The sequence below is a fragment of the Choloepus didactylus genome, chromosome 3 (assembly GCF_015220235.1).
Source record: "Choloepus didactylus isolate mChoDid1 chromosome 3, mChoDid1.pri, whole genome shotgun sequence".
Lineage (NCBI taxonomy): Eukaryota > Metazoa > Chordata > Mammalia > Pilosa > Megalonychidae > Choloepus > Choloepus didactylus.
Genome location: NC_051309.1, coordinates 98,037,063 through 98,064,668, shown reverse-complemented (window position 1 = coordinate 98,064,668; position 27,606 = coordinate 98,037,063). Strand labels below are relative to the sequence as shown.

General features: G+C 34.2%; 1 protein-coding gene across 4 annotated transcripts in view; it reads right to left on the bottom strand.

The window, feature by feature from the left end:
* The window catches only part of CCSER1 (coiled-coil serine rich protein 1), a 1,457,654-nt gene that overhangs the window by 801,960 nt on the left and 628,088 nt on the right, over positions 1–27,606 (bottom strand). For all 4 annotated transcript variants that reach the window (XM_037830258.1, XM_037830260.1, XM_037830259.1 and 1 more), the window contains exon 7: positions 5,962–6,039. In XM_037830258.1, the coding sequence (XP_037686186.1) occupies positions 5,962–6,039 (78 nt within the window). The remainder of the gene's footprint in view (positions 1–5,961; positions 6,040–27,606) is intronic.

Genomic DNA, 27,606 nt, shown 5'->3' with positions numbered 1-27,606 from the left:
CCTGATATATCTCAAAGTAATTTGGGTAGAGAATAAAAATTTGCAAAGCCCTCCAGAGGGCCTGGGGAAAAATGTGGAAATATTGAACTTCCACACACCTGGGGAATTACTGATATTCTCTCAAGAATTGCGGGCTACCAATTTAGAAGGTTGAGCCTTTGATCTTGGGGCCTGCCCTTATGAAGCTTGTTACTGGAAGGGAGCGGTTAAGCCTACTTATAATTGTGCCTAAGAGTCACCCCCAGAGAACCTCTTTTGTTGCTCATTGGGCCTCTCTAAGCCCACCAGGCAGGTAAACTCACTGCCCACCCCCCTATGTGGGACATGACACCCAGGGGTGTAAATCTCCCTGGCACTGTGGGACATGACTCCTGGGGATGAGCCTGGTTCTGGCATGGGATTGAGAAAGCCTTCTTGACCAAAAGTGGGAAGAGAAATGAAACAAAATTAAGTTTCAGTGGCTGAGATATCTCAAATGGAGTAGAGAGGTCATTCTGGAGGTTATTCTTATGCATTATTTAAAAATCCCTTTTTAGTGCTTAGTGTATTGGAATAACTTGAAGGAAATACCTGAAACTGTTGAACTGTAACCCAGTAGCCTTGATTCTTGAAGATGATTGCATAACTATATAGCTTACACGGTGTGACTGTGTGATTGTGAAAACCTTGTGGTTCACACTCCCTTTATCCAGTGTATAGACAGATGAGGAGAAAAATAGGGACAAAAATTAAATGAATAATAGAGGGGAATGGGGGATGGTACGTTTCAGGTGTTGTTTTTACTTTTATTCTTACTTTTATTTTTAGTTTTTTGGAGTAATGAAAATGTTCAAAAATCGATGGTAATGATGAATGAACAACTATATGATGATACCATGAACCACTGATTGTCCACTTTGGATGATTATCTGGTATGTGAATATATCTCAATAAAATTGCAGTAAAAAAAAAATTAATGAATAGTTCAAGAACACACAGCTAGTAGTGACAGAACTGGGATTTCATCCCCAGGCAGTCTAAGCTCTCTTCTTTGCTTTATTAAAAATAAACATTCTTAAAATAGAAATAAGTACTTATTTTGGAAATGATAGAGAAAAGAGGTATGAACTATACAAAGAGTTGATGATTGCTGTATATTTTCTGGAATATTTTTTATGCACCATTTATTTTATAATGTTGGGAGGAAACTATATGGTTAGTTCACGTTGCTAAGTCTTGACTTTAGGCTCTATGGTGAAGCAAAGTTAAACTTCATTTATCCCCTAACATACTAGCATTCTGTACCAAGATAAATATCTTGAGACATTAACTGTATTTCCTCCTTCTTGTCCTTTGTTTTAACAAGGTGACTCTGCTTTCTGAAGTCATTCATGTCAGTGCGGGAAATCTTCATAGAATTCAGACAATTCCTTCCCTTACTTCTGTTTCTAAAAAGTACATTGAAGAGAGTTTTTCCAGTGTTTGGGCTGGTTTAAGGAGAGTGGGAGATTCTCCAAAGGAAACTTGAAGAGAGAGTTTCTCTAGTCCAAACTAAAAAATGATTTCAGGGATGAGGGAAAGGAGTCAGAGAACCTTGGGTTCCATACTCAGAAGAGACCAGAAATGAGCCCGGCAGCTCTGTGCCAGTTCCTGGGGAAGGTGCCAGACCTCAGAGAGAGAGCTTCACTGTATGCTAGATATTGGGGTCCCCATCTTCACTAGAGAATCCAGAAACCCAACCATCACAGGAAAGCAGAACTCAGTGGGCCAAGAAATACGAGTTAATTTGTTTGTTTGTTTGTTTGTTTGTTTGTTTTAACAGTCTGGACTCCATATTAGTGAGTGGAAGGTATTCTTTAGTCCCTTGTGCACTTTTGAAGTAGAGTACAAACAGAAAACTAGAGTTAATTTCTTTCTCTCTTAGAGTTAAGAATTGGTCACATTAAAGAAAACATGTTTGAATATCTGAGTTTTGAATTGAGATTCATATCTGTTACAAATTCATTTGCATTTAGGACTTGCATAATAACAAAGGGTGAGGCTGGATAACACTCTTTCCTGGTGTATCTAATTGAAGAAAAGATGATTAAACTTAAAACTTGGCCACCATGCTCCACTGAAGTACAAATAAATTTTAAAAGGTGTGATGGACATGGTTGGCAAGAAAAGAGAACACGGCTCATGAAGAGTGCACTATTATGGAAAGGTCAGGATCAATTAACCAACTTAAGACTCAAGAGTGGTAGTCACAGGCTTGGGTTGAGGGTAAAGATGGAACACATGCACACTCAGCATCCTGGTGTTGAAAATGCACATCTGGTAAAACAACTGTGTATATAAAATGAATATACAAATCCTGGATGGATTTTCTCATTAAAGGAGTCATGCGACTAAAGAATAGTAACATTTGGTGGCCCCAAGGCATCTTTGTTGTGGAACATCTGACTGAGTCTCACATAGAGAGAAGAAGCAGATTAGATTGGAAGTGATTACATGGTTGAGAGAAACCCAAGAGAATGGTAGAGGGGAAACAGAAAAGAGTAGAATGAACCCATGAAAATTGACAATGTCTATTTTGTTCAGTGTTATTCTACAGAAAACTATTCCAAATGGTTTAAATCATTAACTGTTAAGTGGTCTACTCTCTTTTTTCCCTCAGAGCAAAGTCTCTCTTAGATTAATGATCTTGAACTTCAATGATTTTAATTTAGTTATTGATGAAATTTTGTTCCCACCCATGTGAACATTGTTATCCCATAAAGATGTTACAGCATGTGTCAGAGCACATGTGCATATATGTTATGTAATAGAGAGACTGTTCAAAAGTACAGATTATTCATTTGCCTTTTACTTCCAAATATGTGTCTATAACAAGTGTCTGCAAAATTATAAAGGCTTAGAATCCTAAAACCTCTCAGCACCAAAAGACTGACCTGGAAGTCTATGTGTTTACTAATTGCAGTGTAAGTAGAGGATTGAGAAAATAGCATGTCATCTTCTACTCAGGGAAACAAACTCAACTGCTTTTATGTATAGGCATGAATATGACACGGAATGGTGAAGACTGTGGTAAACTGGAGTTCCTGTGCCCCATTCAAATGAAAACAACTCTACTTATCCCCAGTACATTGGTTCTATTTGGAAATAAAAGCATAGGGTTCCCATGTCTTCCAATTGTTTAAGAGAAGCCTGGATAGATTTTCTCATTTTTGAAACATTTGATAAGTAAAATAAAACACCACAGTGATGATTTTTAAACAGTAAACACAAGAAGCCTAGCAGGAACTGAACTGTTCTGTGGGTGAATATAGATGTGAGTATGTGGGGTGCAGACTATCTTTCAAAGCATATCTGTTTTTATTTGCTTAAAAACCTAATTTGAAGAATGGGCTCCAACATTAATAAAGTTGAAAAACACTGGAGGGAAAAGTGGTACCAAAAAAGATTTAATTGTTATCTTTAATATATGTAACCCCAAAGTTTAACCTATGTCTCTTGACTCCTTGGGAAATTCCCCTGAATGCTACCCAGTTTCCTTCCACATTTTATTTAATAGATCTTACTGTGGTGCATTCCTATAGGTAGACAATTTCTCATCTGATACGAGAATAAAGGTAGAGAGATTAGTGGGCAAGTATTATCAGTTATGTTTTTTTACAATAACACACCTTTTGTCTTTATTTAAAAGCTACTATAAAAATCAATTTTGTTTGAATGTTATTCTAAAGGTAATGTTTAAAGGAATGCATTCACTTGATAAGCACTAGAGTCAAACAAAATATCTTCCTGTTCTAGGAGTGCTTCCAAAATATATCAAGAAAAGAGAGAGAAGACCTCACTTTTAGCAACCTAATTACCTCACAGGAGAAAAGGGAAAAGCAAATTCTTTAAACAGCTGCCAATACTTTTCGTTCAGAGGCTTTGCTCTTCTAATATCAGAGAGGGCGGCTATGGGGTTGGGTGTTAAAATCACTACGTTCTAGAAAGAAAAGCTAAGAGTTAGAGAGAATTGATCTTGTTCTAACTTGAAAGACCATGTCACAATTATGGGATATGAGAAAAGAAAATAACCATTTTTTTTCTAATTACCATGTTGGTCAAATATTATAATTTTAACAGAGATTTAGACACATAAGAATTACAATATCAGGTAATTCCAGGGTATGCTTATAAGAAAATTTAAATGTCTGCTATGTGTTAAATAGTTTTCAGCACAAGTTTGTAATTGTAATATGCTTATCCCTACTAAGATATATTGCAAAGTAGTTTCTACATATTGTGAGTTTATATAAGGATAAATAAGAACTCTATGACACATTTACACAATACCAATTTATAAACTGATGATAACACAGGGATTTTATTTAATAATTTTAAACCTTAATTTTAGACACTTTTAAAAACTAGTGGATGTTTTATATCTGACCAAAATTTTTAAAGCAAATATAAATAATATTAATATTCCCAAAAGAGTAAAATAAGAGGTACTATAACTGTATTCTTCATCAAAGCCAATATTACATATTAAGAGCACTTGAAAGTTTTAATTGCTTATAAAACCACTTAACACATAAATAAATTTAATTTCTTAGAACCAGTCAGAGAAACTAACTAAAATAATTATATTCATATTAGTTTTATGTCAGCGTTTTCTGGAATACATCTGACCTTGCTTTTACCTCCCTTAAAATTACCTTAATTTTATAAGAATGTATTCATTATTAATACATTAAGAAGAGAGAATGGTCTGACATATTCAATTAAAGTCTTGTTAAACAATTCTGTAAATTGTGTCCCATTTTACATAAGATGGAAATATCAAGTAATACTAAATTTTGAAGCATCAGTTTTTTCTTTCTGTTATATAATAATAAAGGAAATATTTTTAAATAAATAATGCAATCAGAACACTGTTCAATATTTAACAATTATCTGTATAGAAGTGAGATTTTAACAATTATTATTGCCTATAATTGAGCAAAGAATCATCTATAACTAGAAACTAAGCATTCTCACTGGAATTTACAACTTTCTATGATTTTTAGTTCAACAATACAGCAATTATTGAATATAGAGCAATATAGCCAGCCATGGTACTAGGTATAAACAATGTGAAGTTGAATAACTTATAGTCCTCATATAAAAGAGAAAAGAAAATCCATAGCAATAACAACTGTATGATAAAATACAAAAATCATGAAAGTCATAAAGAACCTCAGAGTGGGCATCCATCAGCCTTTCTACCAAACTCTACTGAAATTATTGCACTCGCTAAGTGCATTATCCCAGCTTCCCAAGTTTTTTCTTTTACCATGCTCTTAAAGAATGCCTTTATTTATTATAATCTTAACAAAATCTAAACATCCTTAAAAAACACTGAAAATAGCTTATCTATAAGATTTGGCTTAAAGGGAAACGTAATCTTAAATGGCAAAACAAGAAGAATTCTTCATATTTGTAATATATATACTCAAAAACTGAAGAATTCTACTAGTCATACTACATATACTTAATATTTTTGGCTAGTGGTTTCATATTTCAATTTTTCAGTTTTGACATTTTGTAATGATTACATAATTAATTATTAGTGACCTAGAGTTGCTAATGGAAATTTAACCTCTAGATGGGGGCTGAATGATTACTGTCAAACTTATATTTTAATTAATGAAGAAAATAGATTTGAAAACTCTTAACTCACATAACATCAAACTATTAACAATAAAATTTTTGTCTCTTACATGGAAAGTAAGCAATGTACTCCACCAAGTATTAATTGTATTCTGAATCTTTATCTTTATTTAGCAACTATAATGATAATGGAATAAAAAAATAATGATTTTCATATTTGAAATCAGATTCTTAAACACTAAAGCAGTTCACATCATCTATGCATAAACTATTCTACTTTAGTAAAGTAACCATTGCTATTTAACTATTCTAAAAATAATATAAATATTTTTGCTTGTTTTGTTTATTTTTTACCTTGAAGGGCAATGGCTCTTCTGTAAGAGGACTAACAGGAAGTGAAGTGGTGCTACTTGCTGGGCTCATATCTGAACTCTGCAAGGAAAACAAAATTAAAGAGGTAAATTTTTGTAGCCATTTTTATTACCCCTAATTTAGAATCCAATCCTTCCTGTTAAAATAAAAGAGCAAACAACTAAATGAAATGTAGAATTGGAAAAAAAATAAATTATTAGTATATAATGAATCATTATTTAGAAATAAATAGTTATCTGGGAAATCAGTCAAATTATCACCTCTTAATATACATTTCAAGATCTCTCATCAAATAATATGATCGTCTTTTGCATTAGGAGAACGTTTAGTATTATATTTTATAAATCTAATGCAGGACATTGGGTAATAACTGAACAACAACCTAAAGGAATCAGGAAAATACATGCATCAGATAACTGAGATGAATTAGTTACTGACTTTAATTTCTAAATTTATCAAGAGCTTCTTGGCCAATTTATTTGACCGAAACCAGGAAATATTCTGAATTGCTGACTACCACTATTTGATTATGCAGTATAATGGAAAAACAAAGCTTTTCTTGGGAATGAATTTACTGCAGGATTCTAACATAAGAAATATTGAATTGAAACTTTTGCAAAAGGAGAAAAATGTTATGGAAAACAAGTCATTTGAGCTGTTTCTCCCAATATTACATGTCTCATGAGAACTTAAGCCAATGATAGATCAGTTTGTACAGTTGAAATGTCAGATATTTGTCTGAAGCATTGATATTATGCATAGTTTATTAAAGCATCATGCCTTCAAAAATCATATATCCAGGAGACAGACATTCGGTTATGAAAATTAAGTGTGGTTCATATTCTTGTAGATGAAGATTTTTGAATTTCAATAAGAAGACAAGGTAAAAATCAAGCTTCATTGTAAACTTCTCTTAGGGCTGAAGTCTCTCACAAATTCCCAGAAATAAATATGTCATTCTAAGTCCTGTAGAAAGCAGACTCTAAAATTTACATCATCAAACATTGATCCTTTGAATGTCATTCTTTGAAAATCATTTGCTCTAACTTTAACTTTCAAATCCATCTTATATTGTGACATCTTAATTCTATTGCAACTAGGGAATCTTGAGAACAATGTTTTAAAAAACAAATCAATCTTATATGACACCATCTGATACACTGCATTTAATTATCCAAGTTGAGAAATACATATAGAAAAACAGAATAAAAGTATCTTCATTTGTAGCTAATTATTTTCCCACTTGCTACAATTTATGTCATTGCAATTTCTTTAACCTTTTAGATAAAATCCTGTCGCCAATTGTTGTGGTTTCATTTCCTTTTGATATATTTAAGAGACTTCAGAAATTGTTGGTTCACAATAATGTAAAAAAGAATCCTGTGGGAAAACAGAAGAGTTATTCTGTATAAGAAATGCAGGAAAGGAATCCGCTTAATTCTTTTGTAATACAGTTGGGTTTTCTGATCCATTAGGAAATGCACTGGATGTTCTTGATGGGTGTATTAGTCAAGATTCTCCAGAGAAACAGAACAGGAGATAGATATAGATATAGATTAATTGATAGACATAAACATAGATATAGCTATATAGATATAGATATAGATGATATAGATATAGATATAGATGTAGATACAGATAGAAATTTATTATAGGATCATGGGATTGTGGGGATTGTCAAGTATGAATTCCTTAAGGCAGGCTGCAAATTGGAAATTTCAAAAAAATGTGAAGTTGGGTTCCCCAGGAGAAGCTGCAAGTTGGAAACTCTAGTGAAGTTGACGTTGAATTCCCCAGGAGAAGTGAGATGGCTGAAGTAGAGAAATTCTCCTTTAGGACTTCTGAAATCTTCAGTTATCATTTTAAGGCCTTTGACAGACCGGACGAAGAGACTACACTCCTTGCTGAAGGTAATCTTCTTGGTTAATTGTAGATTTAATCAGCCATAGAAGAATCAACTGATTATTGATTAATTTAAATCCATTCACCAAATACCTTTACAGTAACCATCAGGTCCATGCTTGCTTGATCAAACAATTGGCTGCCATAATTTAGCCAAGTCGACACATGAAATTAACATCACAGAATGTTATAAGACTATTCCAATTCTGACAAGTGTTGTAAAACATTTTCCTCAACTCATAATATTCCATCATGTTCCTTTGCTATCAACTGCCTCCCATTACTGGTCCCAGCCAACACAGATCTGCTTTCTATCACTATAGATTAGTTATGTCTTATCTAAAATTTCATATAAATGGATATACATAGTATGAACTTTTGGGAGTCTTCTTTCACTCAGCAAATGATTTTGAAATTCATCATGTCATGTCATTGCATATTCAGTAGTCTATTACTTTTAACTGTTTCATAGTATTTCACTTTTTTTTTTTAATCCATTCACCTGTTGATGGATTTTGTGTTGCTTACAGCTTGGACCTACTATGAATAAAGCCATGCTGAACATCTGTGTACAGATTTTTTTGTGGACATATTTTTCATTTCTTTTTGGCAAATAACAAACAGTAAAATTGCTGGATCCTATGGTTAAGTTTATATTCAGTACCATGTTAAACTTTATCAGAAACTGACAGATTGTTTTTCAAAGAGATTGCCATATTTTACATTCAACTGTCAGTGTACAAGATTTACACTTGCATCTCACAAACATTTGTATTATCAGCCTTTTTTTTTTTAATGTTAGCTTTTCTATAATAGCTCTTTGTTGGGTTAATTTCCATTTCTGTGGATAACTAATGATGTTGATCATCTTCTCATGTGCTTATTGACCATATCTTGCTTTGTGAATTGTCTGATGAAATTTTTTGCATATTTTTTTTATTGGGTTATTCAGTTACAAATTTTTGTCACACATTCTGTTTACAAATTTTTCTCCCACTCTCTGGCTTTTCTTTTCACTTTTTGTAAGTCTTTTGCAGACTCCAAAATTCCTAACCTCATTGGCCTTTTTGCTGGTTTTATGGTTTGTACTTTGCGTGAGCCATCTAAGAAATCTTGGTCTACCTCAAGTTCACAAAGATTTTCTATAATGTTTTCTTCTACCAACCTTTGGTTTGTTTTGATACATTATGGCCAAAACAAAGGCTGCAGAGTTAGGATTCTATTTTTTTGAAAATGTTTTTCTAATATTTTTGGTGAAAAAAGGAACATTAAATACCCTAAATCTTTGTGCTTTCTGACACAAGTTTTTCCCAAAGATTAATTTATCTTTTAGCAAGTCACCTCAGACATTTTAGCCAATCTCCCTCAAGAGATGAGAGTCTAATATTTACCAGTGGCTTCATCATATTTTAATTAAAACAAACAAAATTACTTAGATATTATCAGTCTGTGAGTTGTTGGGGGAGGGGAGGAAGTTTTTACTAATGCATTGAAAATTTAAAGTAATATTCAAAACTCTTTTCAGAGGGGGGTGGTTATGGAACTGACTGGGCAGATGTATAGCAGAAGGAAAGAAATAAAGGTTTAGGTGGGAAGGTGAACAGGAATGACAAGCGTAGCAATATAGCTATAATCTCAGAAACTGGTTCTCTTTGAACTGACTAATCTTTGACCCTGAGGAAAAAGAGCACAAACAGAAATTGAAGTAACTGTTCTAAATCAAATTCTATGAGACAAGATGTAAAATATTCCCTTCTTGTTCACATTTCTGAATGGAATAAAATATGATTTGGGTACATGGAAAAGTCTTAGGAACACCATGCCACTTTGGCATCTCAAGAGCTGCCACATGATGTTGGTGAAGGGCACCAAGCTTAAATGAACATGACACCACACAAGAGGAAAACAATGGCAGAAGTCTGACTGGAACTGTTCTTGGGTCCTAGGAGGTGGCTCTGTAATGGCATAAAATAAATTATATTTGGTCCCTCATCATCTTGCCTGGCTCAGTCGTAAACTCCTCTTTTGAGCAATCACCTCAGTTAAACCTGCCCTGGATGCAAACACAATTAGCAAGGCCTGCACCTCTCTGTGGTTTGGATGGTAAGAGCCTCCCTTGGCTTCTGCTTTTCGAGCTGTATAGTTTAAAACCGCTGATCCCCAGGAGCTGTGAGAAAGGGATGGTCACAATAAAGGCAAGAGCCAGTACCCACATGTACCCTTCTCCTTCCACCCCCTCCATGAACCATAAGGGAGGCTAGGTTAGATAAACTCTGGGCCCCTCCATCACCCTCACTCCCTCCTTTCCCCCTCCAGGTCCTCGGTGTAACAAAGCTGCCCTTTAATGCATTCTCGACTGGCTGGCTCTTTGTGCTTATGCTTCATCATCTGAAGAACTTCAACTTACGTGAATAATTGGGGATGATTTATCAAGAAGCTTGACCACTTAAAATAGCAGATAAGTGACATCATTTTAATCACATTTCAATGTGACCTCAGACTGAAGTCTCCTGGTACCAATTTTGACTACCAACACTGAAATCAGAATTGCTAAAAGTCATTGTTGATCAAAATAAATGAACATACAAAGCTACTCATCTTTTTAAAAAAACTGTGCATAGTAAGGACATGCAAATCATAGCAGATGATCTTCTCCCAATAAATAATGTACACAGAAGAAAATATTTTTTGTACAATAATAGCAAATTTTTCTCAAGATGACTTAAAGACAAGACATCAGGAAATGGTATATAAACTGTTATTATAAATAATGCTTAAAATGTTTAGTTATAAAATTAAACAGTTGACAATGGGAATAGTTCATAGTACAGGGCTTTGACACTCAATATGTTATCACTAAATAACTAGGAAAATTGAAGGGTACTATTAATTAATACATCCCCAAACCAGAAAATAATGTTGACACTTTTGTCAACTCTTCTCTTAGTTTCTACTATTATATTTATTATTGACAAATGCAATTATGTACTCATTTTAATTACCTTCAGAAACATAGCATTCTGTTCTCCCTTTTAACATGAAGAAATGAAGAACTGTCAACTAATTCACAAATGATCTGTCACTTGATATTATCAATATCCTGTGTATACTATTTTCATATTTATAGTATATTGAACAACATAAAACATGAAATTCAAATTCAATTTTGAAATATTCTAAATTCATAAATTGAGAAGTTTTATCTATGAAAATGATAAAAATCAGAAAAAAATTTATTTTATGAGCCCATATTTTATTTACCCTTTGATTCTGGAGAAAATATGTTAATTTTCTTGGAGTAAAATATTCTTTATTAACACCTAGTGCCTGAACTTAGCTTATAATACCATTTTCTGATAAAAGGAACAAGGAGGTCATAGAAAAATGGCTAATTTCAGAAAGAGGGCAGGGAATGCTCACAATGAGCCTGGAGCACCTTATAGTGCTAGAAAGTAAGAAGTGCTTCAAAAACAAAAGGATGGGGTATTTCAAAGGGCCAATGTAAAAGAGTTCCCAATTGCCAAAGCTGGAATAATTTGAGCAGCAAAATAAATAACAAAATATCAGATTATAACTCAAAGTAGGAAACAAACATCTACGAGTCCACACTAAACAATAAAATAAATAAATGTGGGAGAAGGGACAAATTTCCCTTACAGAAAATTTCCAAAGAACTAAAGTAGATACTTTCCCTTTTAAAGAGATGGAACTAAACTTTCTTCCTGTAGGTGTTGCTTAATGACTTGCTTCCAAAGAGTAGAGTAAGGAAAGGGGGAGAATGTATCTTTATAGTGGAGAAACCTGGCAAACACTATTTCAGCCAGGTGATCAAGGTTAACATCACATACACAACATGTACTCTTAATATAAAGTGAAGAGATGGGTTCTTCACCTCTGAGATCTTCCTCCTCAAAATCAATGACCCAAGTCTAATCAAAAGAGAAACATCAGACAAGGTCAGACTGGGGACAGTGTAAAAAAAATCCTTAAAATTGTCCAAGTCATCAAGGACCAGAAGTCTGAGAGACTGTTACAGACCAGAAGAGGCAAGGAAACCATGATGACTAAATAGAGTGTGCTATCCCAGATAGAAGCCTAGAATAGAAAAAAGGACATTAATAAAAACTGGTGAAATCTGAATTAAGTTCTGAATTTAATTAATAGCAATTAATTTATTAGTTGAGGCAAATGTACACTAGTGAGGAAGGATAGTAACAATAGAGAAACTGGATAAGGAATATACAGGAACTCTCTGTACTATCTCTGCAACTTTCTGTAAATCTCAAACTCTTCTAAAATAAAAGTTTTTTTAAAATATTCTTTATTAGCAATATAACCAGGCTTTTCAGAATTATAATACATAACTGCTATTATAGCTTCTAAGCTTTCATCAGGGCTTTTATAACTTTCATAAAAATAAATTTTGACAGACCATTTTATTGGGATGCATAACCTCTCCACAAAAGAATCTTTAATCTTCTAAGAAGATATGACTGAAAAGCTGATGTGAAATGTTTTGCATACTTTTATGTTTCATATGGGAAGGGTGAAAGAAAGCTTCAGCCATATAAAATGTTTGGGTAATCTTGAGGTGCTTGGTAGAGTGAGTTTACATTATTAATATTTACTGAGTGCCATAATTCTACAGGACAGATTCATTAATTATACCTCCCTGAAGGCATAATTAATAGAAATGCCCTATGGGATTAAAGTTTATTTATAGGAATTTCTTGAAGTGAAACATGATCAATTGGGCTCAAATATGTTGGCTACATAGACAGATTTGAGTGTAAGTTAAATGTTTTAACTTTTTAAGACATTTGAGTGAAATTTACATCTAATAAAATTAAATGGTCATCTAACTGAATTAACTCTAATTAGAGAATTTATTCTTATTTTCTAAAATTATGTAGAAAATGTTAAATTATATAGCTGCTTTAATTATCGGTGGCATTGTTACTTAGAAAGAAAATAGGGTAATGATTTCTGTAGTATAAATGTTCTGTTTCTCCTGAAAATATTTTCTTTAGACATGTCAATTTTCTGTGCAAAATCAGTCATTTGTTTGTTCAGTCTTTCAACAAGAACTGATTGAGTACACATTAGACTTCCCTATCCTTGCGTTTTAAGTTATGCCACCATTTGCTTTAGGTTAGACTTGCTGTTGACCCAAAGACTTGGTGAGAAACAGAATAAAGGGTATCTAAGTGTGGTGCAGAAAGACATTATACATTGGTGGGTAGTAGATTCTGGAGTGCTAATGTGTCCTTCACAGGGTATTTGCTACAATTGCAACGAGCCTACAGCTCTGGGTTCTTCCAATCTGGGCCTCTGACCACTGAATTTCAGACACACCTTTGTGAGGAACCAAGTTAGATATTGAGAAGCTGATTCTGCTCACTTCATTACTATGCCCTACTTGTTTGTTGTTTCAGCAGTTAATCAAAATGAGAGCAACTGTAAATTGAATTCAGTCTTTAAATCACTACTAGATCGTTGTTCGTTGGCCTAGCACAACTCTTTTATCCATTTGAGTCATGTCTTTAAATGGTGCTATTTTCTCCAAATGAAAATGTAAGATTTTTTTCTTTACAATAACTTCTTGTAGTTGATACCTGCTGATTTTGCCTTCCCAGCATCCAGTCCATGTTATTATGTTAGCAACATTTTTATTTTCCTTTAGAGAATGATTTCTCCCAAACTCCCAATGTGTTTGATTGGAGTGGTGCCAGACCAATACCCTTGAAATAGGTATGGGCCTATAATCAAGCCTGGTCAAGCCCTCCCACTGATCACAAAAAGGCACAAGAGACAAATTATTTAAATGCAGCTCAAATCAGGGAATTTTGTTGAAATTTTAAGAAAGAGATGCTCTTATTCAGCTAAAGCTATTGAGGACATAAGGAAGTGTTTACATCTGAATTGCCAGGGGCCACCAAATGAATGGAACATACCTCAGACCAAATCCAATGCTGAGTCAATCCAAGAAATGGCGAGAAAGAAACTGAGCCCAAAGGACATATTTGACACCTTAAATTTAACTGCACATGAACCATTAATTTTCACAAGACAATGTGCTTAGATTTGAGTCCTTTTTATTATGGAATACACACTATGGTTGGGATATTGCAAGTGATAGAGCCCAAAATTTAGAATGGAATTTAATTTTTAAAATGCTAGGACATGAGTATGTTTTTATTTGTTTTTTTAATCTATTATTATTTTTAATTTACTTTTGACTAGATACGCTTGCATAGTCCAAAATTCAAAAGGTGGAACATGTTTACCCAGGGGAAAAAAATCTTCTATTCCTAGTCTCCAACCATCCAGTTCCCCTTTATAGAGGATACCAATTTTACAAATTGACTGTATATCCTTTTAGAGATTTTTTACACACATATTACATATACAGTATATGAACAAATATATAATCATTACTTTTTCACATTACCATTTATTTGCATATAATATGTGAGTTCCCTCAACTTTTATATGGCTATATAGTATACCTTTTCGGCTATATCATAATATAGTGAATCAGTACTATATTCCTATTCTTTTCCTATTACAAACAGAGCCAAAATGAATAATCTTATACTAGGTGCAAATTTATCTATACTATAAGTTTCTAGATGTGGAATAACTGGGATAAAAATTACAGGCAACTGTAATTTTGAATGGTATTGCCATAATGCCCTGCTTTGAGATTACATCTGTTTGCATATCCATAATAGGTATGAGTGAATATTTTTAGACAGTCTCATTATGTGATTTCTACTACAAAAGACCTTTAGGATAGATCCACAAAGTAAGGGAAAGCTCTGGCTGAAGCTCACCCTCCTAAAATTACAGAGATTAAAATACTTTTGTTAAATCTCTTTCTGCCTGGTGTCAACAATTCAAGACAGCTGAGAGGAACAACATCTTAACAGAACACTGGCTTAGCATTGAGTTAGCTTTGCTTTTAGTTCTACTTTGATCTGGTGATCAAATTCCTATTACTAAGCTCTTACTTTATTGTTCTGTCACTAAATCAAAGCTAAATCAAAGCTGTGACCAAACCCTAGAACAACACAAATTACTAGGTTATAGCAAAGAAATAAGCTGGCTTATTCCTTCAGTGTGAATCCCCAGAAAATCAGGACTGGGAAGTTTCAGAAATCAAATTATATCAATTCACACAAGAATGAGTAGGTTTTGAGGGGATGATTCAAAATAACAAGATGAATATCAGATTATCATATTAATGAAAAATGAAACTAAGATTGGCATAAGTACTCAGGTTGGTAATCTATATAAGTCCTTCTCTTTTGGTGAAGAGATCCACTCAGAATCCATACTATACAGCAGAAGATTCTTTGTTTAGTATAAAGGTAGACAAAAGTAATTAGATACTCTGAAAGGACACATATGAAGCAATGGTAACAGTCTACAGAAATACAAACCATTTAGAATCAGTGCAGCTTCTCCTTTGAATAATGCTAGAGCTCTGCCACAGAGACAAAATTTATATTATCTTAGTCATTAAAAAAAAATCAACTACCAAAAGCACAATTACTTCATGCCAGACACACTGCAAAATAATTGCAGAGACAAACAGCTAATCTTATTAGCAGTATATATTTAAGCCAGCTTATTTATTTTTGTTGCTAGTTATGTTGGTTACCTTGACAGTGACCAAGCTTATTAATCTTATCTTTCCTTTTTTTTCAGCTTCAATATTAAGAAATTTCAGTTTCTGACCTTATTTCTAAATTCGTGGAGTGCATCACAGTTAAACCTTAAAGTCCCTGTTAGTCTCCCCAAGTTCCTGTTCAGATACTGTGAAGTAGAGTTCCTATATGAATGCACTATTTTTTCCGGGGAAAGAAATTTTGTGAAAGCTTTGCCCCAGACAAGGAGATATTTTTAAAAGGCCTTCTTAGTCTTAAGCCACGGCTCTGGGCCCCAACAACTGCAGAAAAGATAAAGGCCATGGGTAACTTTAGCCATAATGCAGATCCCAGGGCCTCAGGAGGTACAAGCTGTTGGTGGTTGAACTATACAGGGCAGCTTTTCATTAACATATTTGGCTGATGTAGTGTTGAACTGGAAGGAAAGAACATCTTTCTATTCTGCTGCTTTTTAAGTATTGGTAGGTAAAATAATGTTGGCAGCTTTTAAAGTGCAAAGCAGCTGAGTTCTGTGTCTGCTACAAAGTTCTAGTAAGTCCTAGCTTTAAATTCTGAGTGCCAGGTTTAGTAAGTCCCAATGGATATGGTGCTTGTGGTAAGCAGCTTGGAGGATGGCTCCTAAAGATGACCCTTCTCGGTATTTGTGTCATTGTATATCTTCTCTTTGAGTATGATCTGGAGTTAGTAACTCAATTATAATGAATGAAATACAGTAGATGCTAGATTTAAAACGTGTCTGCGGAGGGCAAGGGTGGAAGTAAAAAGACCATTTAGGTGACTGAAATATGTTGAGAGGTTGTAATATGACGGTAGTTTTGGATAAGGTTTTTGGCAGCGGTTGTGATATATAGTTTTGTATTCTGTATATAGTTTGAATTTCCTGATGGTTTATATATGAGAGAAATGAAGGAGTCAAGGATGTTTTCTAAGATTTTGCCCGAGGAAACAGAAAGATTAAATATAAATTGACTGGTATGGGAAGACTTTAGAAGGAGCATATTTGAAGCGAAAAATCAGTAGTACAATTTGATCGAGTTAAGTTTGAAATTCTAGCTGGATATCATAGTAGAGATGTTAACTAAGCACTTGGATATACTGGCCGAGATAAGGTAGAAAGGAATCACTGAGAGCACAGGAGATTAAACAGCTGAGACCCCAGGATTATACAGGGATCATCTCCTTATATAAACCAGGACTATTTCAGGAATAGTAAAGAGACAATGAAAAAGAGCAAGGATCTCTTCAAAGCATGGGGTCTGATGAAGATGGCATATAAGAGGTGAAGCAAGTACTATAGACTGATGGCATGTGCTTCAATCCAAGAGTTATTAAGGAAGTAGGAAAGACAGTGGTTGGGAAATTGTGAGGAGGAACAAGGAGGACAACTGCCTCTTCTCTAGACTGCATAATATGCAGGGTGTAGTGGTGAAAATAGCCAACACTTAGCTTATGCTCATATGAATTTACCTAAATTATTATTTCACAAATCATAGAGGACAAGAAGTTTAGCATCTTCCTGTAACAAATATATCTAGGACAATCCCAACCAATTTGCCACACATACATCTTAAGGAAAATCAAACAATTAGGAATGAACAGAATATGTAGAAAGCATTTACTTCAACCATACACCCATTGTCTAAATTTCATTTTTCATTATTCTAGTCTTTATGAAGATAATATACAGATTGCCTTTTTCTCCCCCAAATTTCATGCTTCTCCAAACCCCCCAAGCTATCAAGAACCTTTCTGTGTTCACCAATATCTCTCAAGACTTAATAGCTGGATCCTAATTACTGGAAGTGCCATCTGCCCAGCTATGCACAGATCACAACTGCTAAGGCCTGCTTTTTTCTGTTTGTTTGTTTGTTTTAAAAATTTAATGCATCATTGAAAAAATTCTATTTGAGGTGGGAGAGATACACTGGTGTGCTGGAGCCAATTGGCAAGGGCTCCCTAGAGTTGACTGTGAATGTCTTTTTCCAAATCCACATTCAGTTATATTACTTTGGTAACTCGAAATCAACCACAGTAGGACTACTTATACCACAGAAATTGGCAAACGCTACAAATCTGGGCCTTTTTTTTTTTTTCTTTTTCTTTTCTTTTCTTTTTAATTTAAAAAGTTGGTTGTTACTGATTTACCAACACACCACTGAACACATTAAATACTGCACACAATTAATTATTAAAGACCTGGAGTAGGAACAGGTAAAGTTTTAATTCTTTTATTGTTTTTATTATTTTTTGTGCTTTTTTTTCTTTTTTTAGAAGGAAATAATTACAAAATGCATGGAAAAGGTCAATTTCTACATACTCACAAACCCTATCATTTTCCAAGTCTCCTCTATATTGCACTGCAGTGATGATTTGAAACATAATCTCTGTCAGAATTATTGTATTATAAGAGACCCCACCCACCCTGGCTCAGACTCTCCCTTTTCCAATCCGTCTCACACCCTAACATCAAGATGATCTTTCTGAAGCATAGTTCTTTATGCCCCTTCTTTGCTTAAGAACTTGCCGATTTTCACTTAAGGGCAGTGAATAAATTACCCACTCTTTAGGCTGGCATTTCAGGTTCCTCACAAACTGAAAGCAACTTTCTCTTTCAACTTCATTACCCATTGCATACCTAAGTCCAACTTTCAAGCATCAATTATCAGCTGTTTTTTTGACAATCTTATTAACCTCAATTCTCCTTGTCACACTTACTTGCTTACAGCCGCAATGATCTCTCCATCTAAGCATTTGGAAACACCCTCTTCCAGAAACCTTGATATCAAAGTCTCATCCATCCTTTACAATCAAGCTTAGATGCCTACCCTCTGTGAGAACCTTTCTAATGCTTTCAGTGATAAGTGATACTGCCTTTATTTGAATTCCTGTAACACATTATCTGTACCTCTTTGGCCCTCTTATAATGTTCTAACTTTGTTAAATTTGTCTTGTACATTTTTCATTTCCCTTCTAAGTTTTAAGCTCCCTGTGGGTAGTACATTTGTCCTACACATGCTTTAAGACATATCCCTCAGTGCACAAGGTAAAGAAGCTTTCACATAGTTGGTATGGAAAAAGTATCTGTTAAATCAGTTGTTCTCAGTGAAGCCTGGGTGCTTCTATTATAAAAAGCTCCTCAGGTCATTCTAATATGCAGCCAGGAAGGAGAGTCATTATGTTACATGATTGATTAAATAAATAACAAATGAATTTTTATTGAAATGGGACATATTTTTCAAAAAGAGGTACAGATTTGTGCAAGTAGTGAATAAATACTAGAAATTAAGGAAATGGATATGAATCAATATGAGAAAATGTAGTGTCTTGTTAAAATAGTTGATAAAAGCTGGTATTTTCTTACGGATTGCTTTAGAGTATAAATGATGTACAGATCTGAACAAAGAATTTTGTTTTTAGTTTTTGCTTTTTTGGTCTATTGGACTCCTCTTACTTCAGTGTTTTGAACTTATTTTACATTTAGCATTTATTCTGAAATATTGTTTATTATTTTGGTGCCCTTAAATAAAAACTGAAAGAGGATAATTCAAAAGGTTTGTTATGATCTGGTCCTTATCTACCTCGATGGCCTCACCTCCTGACACTTCTTATCTTGAATTTTATACTCTTGTACAGGATCCTGAAACTTTTGATGCAGAGAAGTTAATCAACTGATATTTGGGCACTACTGCAGAGATTCTTATTCAGTAAGTCTATAACACAGTCAAAGAATCTTATTTTTAACATGCACCCAAGGGTTTCTTGGGTGCATGTTAAAAATAAGTCTGCACTTACTTTGATAAGCATTGCTGTGATAATAAAAACCTGTTATAGTTCCTCTGCAAACATCCATCAGTCTCATTATTCTTTGCTCTCATTAAATCTCTTCCTTTATCCCAGAAAGCTCTTTTACTGTTCCTGCCCCATCCCATTCCCTCTCATATCACTGTGCAGCCCTGCACTAGTGCATTCTTAACTTATTTTTCAAGCTATAATTCAGCATTATCTCTGTGCTTCAATTGTACCCTGTGTATATTTATCTTTTAGAGTGAGTCTCAACTTACTTCACTTCAAACTTTAGCTTGGCAACTTGTGTGACCTCAGGCAAGTTATATACCTACCTTTTCTCTTCTATAAAATGGACATAATAATAGAACCCACTCTTTAGGGTTATTGGGATAACTAAATATGGTAAAACAAATAAATACAGGGCTGGCACGCATAAAATGTTTAAATAAGTGCCATGCTTTAGCTATTATCATGATATATTGAAATTATTTATGTGTCTGTCTGCTAAGACTGTGAGCCAATTTCAGGATAGGTCCAGGTGCTTTACACCTTTATATCCCTGAAACTACCATAGTTGTGAATTAGGGTTTATTAATAGGCTTAATTAATTTATTAATTTATAAATTTATAAATTTATTAATTTATAAATAGGCTTTGAATAGAGTAAGAACAAAACCAAGATTTTAAAGGGTATTTTGAAAGCTTTTACTTTGGTAAGTTCTACTTAACAGGACTTCAGTTGCTGCCTGTTTATAGCTTAAAAAATGATTAGTTTTTCAATTAATTTTCATATAGTAAAATACCCAGCTTAGAAGAATATCCATCTTGTCATCCAAATCAATAAATATATGCCAAATAAAATGAGGCATTTTTATTAATAGTTGTTGAATATGGAACCACTTGACAGGAGCTAATCACTTAATGTGAATGTAAATAAATTCAACCACAAAACACAGGTACAAGAAGCTGCAGATATTATTCACCCTGACTTGTAGCATGCTTTACTTTCATTTAAAATGAAATGAAAACACAAGCCAGCATGATGTTACTCTGACTTTAATGTTCATTGCCTATGCATTAAAATAGATAGTTCAATATCAGATGTATATTTAGGAAAGTAAATGAGGTTTAGTAAGATAATCAGAAAAGTAGAGCACTTTGTTAAAAATGGGTAATTTAAAAAGTTCATAATTTAATACATGAAAGAATTGTAGAAGAATTCATTTATTGTCCTGGATTACCTAGCTCTTTTGTCTAATACCTGTTTCTAAATAGTCAAATTTAATAGTACTACACTCAATTAATGCCAAGAATATATTATGATGTATGATGAAAAACTGATAAGATAATATAAACAAAATTCCTTGAAAATATGTATATATCATTACTTGGGCATCAAAATATTAATATTTGGTTTAATAATAACATTAAAATAAAATAAAATAAACTTAATGTAAAGACAATATTTGTTTTTCCTTCTCAGATACATAACTTATTGAGATTTACCTAAATGAACTACCAGAAGTCATGTGACAAGACAAGTCTTACATGAACTTAGGCATCCACAACTGCCCTACCCTTACACTTTTCTCTCATGTAAATAAAATGTTTGGTTCCAGCCCTCACTCATTTCTGGATGAAACATTCACATAATAATATCTAGCCGAAGAGAATATAAAGCGGGTTTTAAAATTCCATTTCAGCTTTAATGTCTAGGAATCTTACATAACATCTTATAAATTGCAAATGTGCAATAAAAGTTAGATGTTACTGCCTAATTTCTATAGTTCAATGATTTTGTTTATATATTAATTTCCTATAATACTTCATTTTTCTAAGATACATTTTAAAACTCCTTTAGTCTCACAAGTAAAAAAAAAATCATCATTTAAGCTACATCTTTTATTTAGAATTGATGAACTTATCCGGCTTATATTAAGGTAGGTAACACCGCGTTTTACATCTACAGGTTCTAAAATGGAAACGCATAATATTCAATGATAAATCTATGGTTTTAGACATACAATGTATAACAATATAAATTCTAACAAGCACTACAAAAAGGTGGGAGAATGGAACGATATAGGAACAGTGTGTATGCTACTGAAATTAATTTGGTTTCAAATCAAACTTAATCATTATGGATTTTAAGTGCTATTAACTCCTCTTATTAAGCCCAAAGAAAATATCAGGAAAATGTATATAGAAGGAAAGGAGAATGAACTGAAAATGGTATACTACAAAGCATCAAATAAATATAAAAGTAGGCCTTAATGAATGGAAGAATTGAGTATCAAAAAAAAAAGTATGACTAAAAAAGACCAAATAGCAAAATGGCAGAAGAAAGTGCTGCATTATTAGTAGTTACTTTAAGTGTAAATGGATTAAATCCTTTAGTCAATGGGCAGAGATGGACAGAATGGATAAAAAAGCATGCCCCAACTATATGTTGTTCACAAGAGAATCACCTTAAATTCAAACCCAAAAGTAGGTTGAAAGTGAATGATGGAATAAAATATATATCATGCAAATAATAACAAAAAGAGAGCTAGGGTAGCTATATTAATATTAGATAAAATAGACTGTAAATCAAAAAACTTTATGAGAGACAAAGAAGGTCACTATACACTAATAAAAGAGGCAAGACAAAATTTATAAAGACATAAAAATTATAAATATATATGCACCTAACAGCAGAGCCCCAAAATACCTGAAAGCAAATGTTGACAGATTTTAAGAGAGAACTAGACATCTACATTAATTGTAAGAGACTTAAATACACCACTTTCAATAAAAGATAGGACATCTAGATAGAAGATCAATAAGGAGATAGAAGACTTGAGCAATACTATAAACCGATGAGACCTAAATACTCTTCCCAACAGCAGCAGAATACACATTCTTCTGTAGTTCACATGGGTCATTCTCTAGGATAGAACACATATTAGGTCACAAAACAAGTTTCAATAAATTAAAAAATACTGAAAGCATACTATGTATCTTCACTGACCAGAAAGGAATAAAGCTAAAAACCAATAACAGAAGGAGAACTAGGAAAATTCACCTATATGTGGATATTAAACAACACACTCTTAAATAGTAAATGTGTCAAATTAGAAATAAAAAGGGAAATTAGGAAATATATTGAAGAGAATGAAAATGAGAATACAACATAACAAAATTTATGGGATGTGTCAAAGGCAGTGCTAAGACAGACTCTTATAGCAGCTTTGAATGCTTACATTAAAAAAGAAGAAAGATTTAAAATCAGACACTTAAGCTCATAACACTAGTATCTACATAAGGAAGAGCAAACAAATCCCAAAAGAGCAGAAGGGAAGAAATAACAAAGATTAAGCAGAGATAAATGAAATAGAGAATTAAAAAATCAACAGAGAGAATTAAAAAAAAAAAAAAAAAACCAAAGATAGTTCTTTGAAAAGATCAATAAAATGTATAAACTTTTAAGATTATTGGCCTGTAATTTTCTTTTCTTGGGATATCTTTATTTGGTGTTAGGTATTAGGGTGATGTTGGCTTTGGTGTTGGCGTGATGTTGACACAGGCCAGAAAAGGAACAATTACAGACCAATATCTCTTATGAATATAGACGTATAAGTCTTCAACAAAATACCACCAAACTGAATCCAACAGCATATTAGAAGAATTAAACCCCATAATCAAGTGAAATTTATCCCAGGGATGCAGAGGGGATTCAAAATAAGAAAACTGATTAATGTAATACACCACATTAATAGAAGGAAGGAAAGAAAGCTCATGCTCATCTCAATTGATGCAGAAAAGGCATTTGATAGAACTCAGCATCCTTAAGGATCAAAACACTTAGAAATCTAAGAATAGAAAGAAACTTCCTCAACACAATAAAAGGCAATTATGAAAAACCCACAGTTAACATCCTATACAATGGTGAAAGACTGAAAGCTTTCCCTCTAAGACCATGAACGAGACATGCACACCTACTGTCACCACTGTTGTTCAACATTGTACTAGAAGCTCTAGCCAGAACAACTTGGCAAGACAAAGAAATAACTTCATTCAAATTGGGAAAGAAGAGGTAAAACTCTCCCTACTTGCAGATGACATGAACCTCTATATAGAAATTCTGAAAATTCCATAACAAAGCTACTAGAGCAAATAAATTTAGCAAAGTGATATATACAGGAAGCACATGCAAAAATAAGTAGTACTTCTAAACAGTAGTAATGAACTTTCTAAAGAAAAATCAAGAAAAAATTGCATTTCCAATAGCATCTAAAAGAATCATGTACCTAAGAATAAGTACATGGGAAGTTTAAGTACATTCTTGCAAGAAGATTATATATATATATATATTAGAAAGGAAGGCCATTCCATTTTCATGGATTGGAAGATGAAATATTGTAAAGATTTCAATTCTACCTAAAGTGATTTACAGATTCAACACAATCCCAATCAAAATTCCAGTAGCCTTCTTGCAGCAATAGAAAAGTCAGTCACCAAATTTATATGAAAGAGTAAGGTACACAAAAAGACAAATTATCTTGAAAAAGAAGAATGAAATTAGAGGACTCACACTTCTTGATTTTGAGCTTGTTACACAGCTACAGTAATCAAAATAATATGTCTGGCACAAGAAAAGACATATAAACAATGGTATCAAATTGAGAGTTCAGAAATCAACTCTAACATTTGTGGACAATTCATTTTTGACAATAGGGCCAAGTCCACTCAATGGGGAAAGAATAGTCTCTTCAACAAATCTTGCAGGGAAAACAAGATATCCATGTGCAAAAGAATGAAGGTGGACACCTACAACATACCATATACACAAAATAACTCAACTGGATCAAAGACCTAAAAATAAGGACCAAAACTATAGGTGAGCATCTTCAGGACCTTGTGTTAGGCAATGGTATCTTAAATTTTACAACCAAAGCACAAGCTGGGGGTGATGTCATCAACATAGCAACATAGAACTGAAAACTTCTCTCTAGAGATTTAATGAAAAAAAGGACAATTCTGAATTGTTTAATACTCTAGAGGAGGACATAGACTGGAGAAAGACCTTGCAAAGGGTGAATTGAAGAAAGAGAAGAAATATCAGGAGACAGACAAGCAAGTGAGTGTGCAGCCTGGAAAGCCACTGGGGAGCAGGAAGTGGGCAGCCAACCTGCAGATGAGTGAGTGTCCCACCAGAAAGCTGCTGGAAAGCTGCTGGGGAGCAGGGATTGGGCAGCCAAGTCACAGAGGAGCAAGTGAGTATTCCAACCTGAAAGCCACCATGGAGTGGGGAGTGGGCAGCCAACCCGCAGACAACCCAGTGAGTGTCCTGCCTGGAAGCTGCCAGGAGAATGGGAAGCCAGTGCTGCAGATGAGTGGACCCATGGCCAAGAACCCCCGTGCCAGGGACAGGCCATTGTAGCAGGCAGAGGGGAGTGGAAGGGGGCAGCTCACCATACCCTGTGCAGCCATCTTTGCAGCAGGCTGGGAGACACCCCTACACAGCTCCGTGGCCAAAAGCCTCCTTGAAGGAATTCAGGATTTGGTGGGCTTGCAATGGAGTCCACCCTTCCCCCATGGGAGCTCACAGTATGCATAGCCTAGGGGCAGGGTTGCCACATGGAAGTGCCAGAAGCCCTCCCCCAATCTCAGGGATGAATGGGTGCCCCAAACAGAGGGACTGTGGGACATCTGAACTGGAGGTGGAGATGCCCAGATCTGCAGCCCCAGGGTAAGCCACCTGCAGCCCTGGGAAAAGCTGGGATCACTGTGTCCTGTAGTGGTCTCCCTGCCAAACTGCATAGGGCATTGCCCCTCCACCTACAGGTCTGGCAGCAGCACCCAATGCACACAGAAAACTGGTGCACTGATAGGACTTCCACATGGCTTGGACCCCCATTTAGTGCATAGATGAAACTGGGGAGAATCGGCTTGAGGGTAAGAGGTGGTTCAGAAGTGCCATCTGTTGAAAGCTCAGGGAAAGTGCACTCCACCAAGCTGTAGCTCTGTCAAACTATAAATAAGTACTCAAAGAAGCCTACATATCCTAAAAGAACCATATAAAGGTAAGCAAATGCCAAGAGACCAAAAACAGCAAAAAATTATAATGCATATGAAGAAATCAGAAGATATGGATAATCAAAATGTCCAAGGTAAAAAGCCAGAGGAGACACAGAATTTGGAGCAATTAGTAAAAGAAATACTCACAAACAATAATAACATGGCTCAGGATATAAAGAATATGAAGAAGACCCTAGAAGAGCATAAAGAAGAATTTTCAAGAATAAATTTAAAAAATAGTGGATCTTATGGAAATAAAAGCTTTTTTTGATCAAAATAAAAAGATTCTTGAGTCACGTAAGACCAGATTTGAAGAAGTATAGGAAATAATTAGCAAACTTGAAGATAGCATGATGGAAAGTGAAAGCACAAAAGAAAAAATGTTGAAAAAAATTGAAAAAATTGAAGTAGATCTCAGGAAATTTAGGACAACATGAAGCACACAAATGTAAGAATCATTGATGTTCCAGAAGGGGAAGAGAACAGTAAAAGGCTAGGAAGAGTATTCAAAGATATTGTCAGGGAAAACTTCCCAAAACTTCTAAATGACATAAATATGCAAATCATAGATGCCTAATGAACTCCAAACAGAATAAATCCAAAAAAAAAAAAAAAAAAAAAAAAACTCACTCTGAGACATATTCTGATCAGATTATCAAGTGCTAAAGAGAAGGAGAAAGTTCTGAAAGCAGCAAGAGAGAAGCAATTCACCACATACAAGGGAAAACACATAAGACTTAAGTAGTGACTACTCAGCAGCCACCATGGAGGTGAGAAGGCAGTGGTATGACATATTTAAAATTCTGAACAAGAAAAATTGCCAGTCAAGAATTCTTTATCCAGCAAAGCTCTCTCCTTCAAATTTGAGGAAGAGCTTAAAATTTTCACAAACACATGCTGAGAGAATTTGCTAACAAGAGACCTGCCACATAAGAAATATTAAAGGGAGCTCTACCAGCTGAAAAAAAAAAAGAAAAGAGAGAAAGGCCTGGAGAAGAGCACAGAACTGAAGAGCTTTAGTAAAGTACCTTAAAGGAAACAAAGAGAAAGGGGGAAAATATATCTGACAGATAAAAACCAAAGGACAAGAATTGCCTTCACAGTAATAACATTTCATGTGAATGGATTAAACTCCCCAATTAAAAGATATAGATTGGCAAAATGGATTAAGAAATATGAACCATCAATATGTCACTTACAAGAGACTCATCTTAGACCCAGAAAAACAAAGAAATTGAAAGTGAATGAATAGAAAAAAATATTCCATACAAGCTACAGCCAAAAGAAAGCAGGGGTAGCAATATTAATCTCAGATAGAATAGACTTCAAATGCAAGGATGTCATAAGAGACAAAGAAGGACACTATATACTAATAAAAGGGGCAATTCAACAAGAAGAAGTAACAATCATAAATGTCTATGCACCCAATCAAGGTGCCCCATAGTACAAGTAACAAACATTGGCAAAACGGAAGGAAGCAATAGATGTTTCCACAATAATCATGGGAGACTTCAATACACCACTCTCTCCTATAGGCAGATCAATCAGACAGAGGACCAACAAGGAAACTGAAAACCTAAACAATGTGATAAATGAATTTGGCTTAACAGACATATATAGAGCATTACATCCCAAACCAGCAGGATACACATTCTTCTCTAGTGCTCATGGAACTTTCTCCAGGATAGATCATATGCTGGGGCATAAAACAAGCCACAATAAATTTAAAATGATTGAAATTATTCAAAGCACATTCTCTGTTCACAATGGAGTACAACTAGAAGTTAATAACCATCAAAGATCTAGAACATTCACAAATATCTGGAGATTAAACACCACACTCCTAAACAATCAGTGAGTTAAAGATGAAATTGCAAGAGAAATTGCTAAATATCTAGAGATGAATGAAAATGAGAACACAACATATCAAAACTTATGGGACGCAGCAAAGCTGGTATGGGGGGGAATTTATAGCTTTAAAAGCATACATTAAAATGGAAGAAAGAGATAAAATCAAAGAACTAATGGAACAACTGAAGAAGATGGAAAATGAACAGCAAACTAAACCTAAATCAAGTAGAAGAAAAGAAATAAAAAGGATTAAAGCAGAAATTAATGATATTGAGAACAAAAAAAAAAATAGAATAAATAAAACCAAAATTTGGTTCTTTGAGAAGATCAACAAGACTGATAAGCCCTTAACTAG